The sequence below is a fragment of the Elaeis guineensis genome, chromosome 10 (assembly GCF_000442705.2).
Source record: "Elaeis guineensis isolate ETL-2024a chromosome 10, EG11, whole genome shotgun sequence".
Lineage (NCBI taxonomy): Eukaryota > Viridiplantae > Streptophyta > Magnoliopsida > Arecales > Arecaceae > Elaeis > Elaeis guineensis.
Window position 1 is genome coordinate 77,211,360 of NC_026002.2, and position 7,068 is coordinate 77,218,427.

Here is a 7,068-nt window from a genome sequence, read left to right on the forward strand (position 1 = left end):
CAATTCCATGTACAAGTTAAAATAAAATTTATATAGGATGCCCCTAGCATAAAAGACTTGGACTCTTCTCTGTTGTGCCTGTTGGTGCAACTGAAGTATAATACGGCGACAATACCTTTTTCCAACAAATATATCTTAAGGCATAACCTATGAAGAATGCTTCTTTTTTCCAACTTAAATCGTCCTACAAGGTTAATACATATTAAATAGGGGGAAGCCCTGTCTTATGATCGCATGCATATGAGCATGCATGCAAGTGCATGTGTCCCAGAGTAGTGAGAGAGAGAGGGGGGGGGGGGAGGGGTGGGGGAATCTACCACATTCTATAAACCAAATATATATAATATTGCTCCAGTTGCGTGTTGTCCAAACCCACTAATAAACATTACGTATATGATCAGCATAATTAATTTCATATATTCTTCAGTCTTCAGACCCCATCAGACATTTCCAGCTTAAGTATAATGAGACAGCATCTCCAAAGCTCCTTAAGACAACCCAACGCCTCTTCACACGCATCCCCAGGCACAATCCTCATTCCCTTTATTGAATTTTATAAACCTCACCCAACAAACGACACTCCTCTACCCATGTGCTCTCTCTTGCCACTGCCTAGCTAAATACTCATCTGTACTTCCTTTGATCTCCCTTAAACAACAGCCGAAACACAATTAAGACAACGTAATGTCATTTTTGAAAGGATTAAGACAATACAATGTCATTTTTGAAAGGTTTAAGACAATACAATGTCATTCCCCTACCATGACCCTATCACACAGATCCAGTATCCAACAGGCAACCCGGCAACCCACCAACCCAGTACCGTTTGCTTGTTTATCACTTACATCTCTTACACCAATATAGCAATGACCACCGATGAAATCTTCTTACCCTACATCTCTAGATCATTCACAGAGTCCTAGTTAGCCCTTTACGTGGAAAGCAAATGCTAGCCCTATTCTTAGATTCTTTTGTAGCCCATTTAATGGAAACTTGACGTTTTCTCTGTTTCGTTTGTCACACCTTCCATTTAGGTATATAAATGCACTACAAGATCGCCAGGTATCTTGCATCTATCCTAGCATTAGGCCTTGTTTAATTGGCATTGGTAAGCTATGGCTGAATCATGGTTTAGGTTTAGGGCCTATAGAAATGTACACAGGAATTTATCCAGTGGTTTAATAGTTGCAGGAGAAGAAGCAAAAGAAGCGTAGAAAGCGGTTGGTGTCATTCCTCTGATTTAATTGTACATGTGTTGTGTTAATTATATACTTTAATGAGATGATTCCGCAAGGTTGGTGGGGTTTTTTTGAGCTGTGAAGCCTTGAGAAACTTTTAAAAAAAAATAGAAAGAGTAACAGGTAGATTTAAGCTCAGAGAGGGGGAGGAGGGGGGGGGGGGGGGGGGGTGGGGAAGGGTGGGGAGAGAGAGAGAGAGAGAGAGAGAGAGAGAGAGAGAGAGAGAGAGGGAGAGATCTGGCTGATGATGAAATTCTTCAGAAAGGGAATCCATGTACTGATGCATCAGATCTTATATATCTTAAAAACAGACTCTCATCTGCTCAAGTGTGTCGTTTCAGTTAGCTGAGTAGGCTGAGGAAAAGAAAAAGATAGCCTCGCCACTTCGCATGCTTTTTTTTTTGTTTTTCAAGGCTAGGACATGGAGACCAAGGAGGACGCAGCCTCCACTAGTGACCAGACTTTATTAGCAGAAATGAAGAAACAAGAAAGTTAAAATATAAATCTCCCTCTATCATCAAAAAAAAAAAAAAAAAAAGATAAATCTCTCTCTCTCTCTCTGCACTTAGGGATGAGAAATTTTGGCATGAAAGGTTGTAATAAATTCACTTACCATAAGACATTGATGAATTTCCTTGTCTGATATGGTAAGATCAAGACATTCACAGGCACATTTAATAATCAAGTCACCTTGTAACCCTAATAAAAAGATAAGACTGCTTCTTTTCGCATAGAATACCAGACTAGAAGTTGTCAATTATCGGGTCCTAGCTATTGGTAGCAAATATCAATTTTCTCCCACTTCTAGAAACACGACTACATATCATTGAAACCCAACCCCTTCCCTCCCCCAAAAAGAAAACAGCAGCAGCTGCAGGTACTCAGATTAATGAGAATGGTGGAACAAGCTGATTAAGGTTAAATCTAATTACCACTTGTGATGAAAAGAAGTCTTTGATGTATGAAAAACTATCAACTTAAAAAGACCTTTTCTTTTTTTGATGTGAAAAAAGACCATTTCAAGTACTATATACATGAGTTTGACAAGAACAAATTAAGTCACTACTTGTATGAAGATTACATGTTAGATCAATTTAATGCAGAGAATGAAAAGATGAATAAATCAACAGCACATGTCTGATACTTGTTTGAAGCAATGCAAACCTAGAAATCGACATAGTGAAAATTATAAGATGTTGTGAACAGGTGTTGCACCACGTCGCAATCTCAAAAAAAGGCTGCTAGACTCTCATCTCTTCGATGAGTAACAGTTTGTTCATAAAATTGAAATTGCATTCTAATATATGCACCAGTAGTGTTATTCTTACAATCTCTGACCACAGAGAAATTTAAAGATGCAACCATTCAATCTGAAGATGAGAAAGGCCTTTGGCCAAAAGTTGAGAAGTAGAAAAGGAAAGAAGAAACCAAGGATACAAACAAATACCCAAGCACGACAGATTCGCAATTCTATTTATCTTTAGGACGATGCCCGAGCCGAAGCTCAAGATCTAATTCTTCATCAGGGAAAGGACTGAGTACCTCAGAATGGAGTTTTTGTTGGTCGATCGGAGTGGGTCCTTTGCAAAAAGGAAACAAAGGATCAGTCCGCCGTCTTTTGCTACTAGTGATGGTCTCCTCCTCATCGCCCGGATTTCTCGACATCCGAAAACCTACTTCCCTCAGCTTCAAATTCTCTCTTCCCAGTTCAAGTTCTGGCAAAGTAAGTTGTCGAACGTTTGTTGGATCTGCAAAGGATCGAGCAGCAGCAGTGAAAAGGGATTTCATTGGGTTCTCGTGAATAGTGGTCGCAGAATGGGCAGGAGAAACCATCGAGCTTTTGCTGTTTCCTCCGGTGGATGCTGCTGATAACCTAGGAGAGAGAATTGATGCCATAACATCACAACTAGGGTTAGAATTGCTGTTGCATACCGGAGAACCAACGCGGCCCAGGTGCAATGTGCCTGGTGGCGTGCAAGGACTGCGGTGATGTTGCTGATCACCGTCATGGCTTTCTCTTGCGGGGCTTGAAGACTGTCTGAGCCTCGCTCTGTCCCTTCGATGCACGTTCATGTGACCACCAAGTGCTTGGGCTGATCGGAATTCCCGTCGACAAAAGCTGCACGAATAGGATCTCGGAGGCCAGACGCAACCACCCAAGTGGCCTGCAGAGTCCTCGGCAAAGGCTTGCTCTTCCCATGAGTCATTGTAGGAGGAGCTGGTGGAGATTTGGTGGAGTGGGGAGCCGAAAAGGGTTCTCTCACCCGATTTCCTTCTAGTCCACATCCAATACCTTGTTTGCTCCATATCACTGTGCATGGGTGAAGGGAAAAGATATAAGGAAGAGACCTGAGGTTGGAAGAATTGAAGAATTTAGATTGTTGCTTGTGGGAAAGGAGTTTAAGGAAAGGTGGATATAGATGGAGGAAAGCATCTCTATCCGAGATGCATAGATACGTACAGGAGAATCTGGAGGGTAAGGAAAAAAAGTCTACTCAAGGTTGTTGTAGTGATGGGTGCTTGTGTTTTTGACTGGAGGCATATCTAGTTGGAACTATTGGTTCAGTTTTTTTTTTCTTTTTTTTGATGAAATATTGGTTCAGTTTTCCACTACTAACTACTTTCAAAAAGAAAAAAAATGTTTTTATGTAACAAAAAAGAAAAAAGTTTTCCACTCATAATACTGTGGCCTAGGAAAGTTTTTCTGAAGTTACAAGTTTGTGTCCATGGGAAACAAAATTTAATTGCATTAATAGTTGGTGTTTAACATCATACCATGGGTTTTAAACACTTTCTAAGGATTAACAGCCTCATTTCATAAGAATAATAGTTGGTTGCTGTGGCCCCGATGATGATCGAACAGCTGAAACAAGGCCCATTCCTACTTACCTAATTGCCAGTCTTAGAACTGTATCCCTTTCACTGCTCTTTTTTTCAAAAAAAAAAAGCGAGGAGGTTCCTCTCACACCTTAGCAGAAGTCTAAAAAGGTGTCGTCTAAGATTAATACCCATCATCATCTTATAAAAAAAAAAAAAAAAAGAAAGGAGGAAAAGAAAAGAGAAGATAAGATAAGATTGATACCAATTAATCTGTGGCCATGCTAAAACCACCAGTTTTATAGTAATTACTGATGGCTAGACCAATTAATCAAAATGACATCTCAAAAACCTGGTCTAGATGATAATCATGACATCTAATGACAAATCAATATATAGTTTATCACTATGCTCTCGTACTTGAAATCAGTAAAGCCTTGACGACCGAAAGTAGATTCTGGACAACAGCCAGTGGGAACAGGCCAGTCCTCAGAGATTTAAATGTATGCATAATTCGACTGAAATAATGGAATATAAACTGTCCTTTCTTCAGTGTTCCACTCGTTAGACGATCAGGGTTCTATATAAACATTCAATCATTCTTTGTATTAAAATGACTTACATTTAATAAACTAATGAGTAATTTGTGCTGCGCAACCTTCATTTATGGTCTTTGTTTTGTTTTCCCAGTCAATGTGCGCAGAATGCTCGAGTCATCATGCATGTTGTGTCTTGGTAACTGGTCAGTTGAATCATTTAAATCACCTGGTAACCAACTTGCTACAGTGATTGTGTCTTGTGACCCTTGTCCTCTCCTTCTTGACTTTTTTTGACCATCTTAATTGTTCACCTAAATAATTTCATCAGGCAACCGTCGATTAAATAACCATTGCTGATAGTAATAATCAGTAAATTATCATGACTGCGGTCGCTGTAAAAGTACTGCTAGGTTACATTGTTGAACTGAAGCTAGTGTGCCTTATCCTCCTTGGGTCCTTCAACTGATAGTAAATGAATTCATTGGCATAAGGGGCAAGTTAAGATGGATTCCTTGCATCTCACTGCTGCATATATCCGCTATCAATTCCTGAGAATTAGAGGAATAAGAGGACTTGAAAAACTGTTCTTCTTCGCCAGATATAGTTGTTATCTTGTCCTCTATCATAGATTCTACCTAAAATGTCTTCATTCTCCACTTGTTTAGGGGGAAAAAGAAGGAAGAAAATGCCCACTTCCTCAAGTTTTATTTCCTGATTTCCCTACAAAGAGAAAGAAAAGACAAATAAACATTAATAATTATGAAGGGACAGTGAGACATCTGATATAATACAACTGGTGGTTTGGACGTACACACATTAGAGCCATAAAATATTTCGGTTGAGACATGACACTAAAACACTGAATGATATATAATAACTGTTTAATAAGATTAGCGTAACAACCAAAATTATTCACCATCCCACGTGTACTGATTCAAAAACATGCCCCTTGAATTTAACCTTTCTTTTGTGGGTCTTTAGCGTAAGTTTTTTTTTCATACTAACCTGAACATATATATTAGCTGACCTCCTGTAATTAGAGATTTTTCATATAATAATCTCAATGAATAACATACTTCCAAAGGGTAGGCTGTATCCATTTTCAGATTGTTGTCTTTTGGAGTAGTAGGTAGTGCTGCAGTCCCACCCTTACAAATAAAAGGAATGTGGGGGTGGGGGGGGGGGGGGGTGGTGGGTGTAGAGAGAGAGAGAGAGAGCAATAAAATAGGATTTTGAGGTTCTCAAGCGTCCGTTGGAATTTTCTGGCGTTCATTTTAAGCTAGTTGGACTGAAATATTGTACAGTTCACAGCATAAGTGTTCAGAGCTGATCTTGTAATAATTTGGTTGTTTCCATATCCTTTCTTCCAGTAGTACTAATTTTAGGATTATTGGTTATTAAAGTTGCTGTCATTTGGAATATTTTAATTTCAATTAGGCGACATGTCAATTTTCTGTCATGTGGGTCTGAGTGTGCGACTGTATCTGTCTTGGTGTGCAACATGCTTTGGATAGAAAAAGCGTTGATGCCATGGCTGTGGATTGTCCTTCGAACGCCTTCTTCATTTGTCATAGTTTGGCTTGAGACTAAATCCAAAAAGGTCTGGTTAATGATTGAACAGCACTTCCACTTGGTCTTGCAATGTAGGACATGATTCGGGTGTCGTCTGCTTGCAAATCGATCTTCTGTTGGGCTTCAACAATCTACTTTCAATCTGTCAACATTTAATGTATAATTTTAAAAAAAAAGAAAAATATATGTACAAAATATAGACCTTTAAGGCATGGATTTATTAAATAATACTAGCTATTTGAAGAGAATTATTCATCTTAATTCATCTTTCTAGCTTAGGAATAAATCAATATCTGGAGCATGAGTTGTAGTAACCCAAGACCTGATTCAAAAAGACCAATCAAAAGGTATTATTTGATGAGTTCCTTAGTCTTGTACAATTATCAAATATTTACTTAGTGTATAGTCAATATGGAACTAAATACATGTTCATACGGATCTTCACATACTCCTTTTATTTAAATCCTGACATTCATGCCAATCTAGAGATTTAAATTCATTCAAATTCAACCATAAGTATCACAAATCCAATCTAGATCCTATACTGCAGTGTCTTCTAATTTATATGGACTATAGGTTTGTATTGATACCATTTGTAACAATCTAGGATCTTACCTTAAAGACTAGTTGAAAGATATTATTTGAGTCCCTTGATATATACAAGTACCCAAGATCTATCCGATGCATAATCAATATAGGACTAAACACACATTCATGCAAATCCTCACATAACTTATATAAGGTCCTAGGGCCTTGCATTGAGTAAGCATGTTATCTTGAAAATGATAACTTACAATGTCAAAATTATTCCAGCTGGCCTTGTATATTCTCTTGAGGTCTTATCCTAAAAAATGTGTAACTATGTCATGTGGTCAGCCCGGAGGATGGGTTTGGAGCATGAA

The 7,068-nt window shown here is 38.6% G+C and overlaps 1 protein-coding gene across 1 annotated transcript; it reads right to left on the bottom strand.

Annotated features, from left to right (window-relative positions):
• Window positions 1–2,476: 2,476 nt before the first annotated feature.
• Window positions 2,477–3,685, bottom strand: LOC105034368 (uncharacterized). Its single transcript, XM_010909502.4, has one exon. The coding sequence runs from the start codon at window positions 3,555–3,557 to the stop codon at window positions 2,709–2,711; it is 849 nt and encodes a 282-aa protein (XP_010907804.2). The 5' UTR covers window positions 3,558–3,685; the 3' UTR covers window positions 2,477–2,708.
• Between the last annotated feature and the right edge of the window lie 3,383 nt (window positions 3,686–7,068).

Coding starts and splice junctions, on each gene's coding strand:
- LOC105034368 (XM_010909502.4), bottom strand. CDS start 3,557: ATGCACAGTGATATGGAGCAAACAAGGTATTGGATGTGGACTAGAAGG.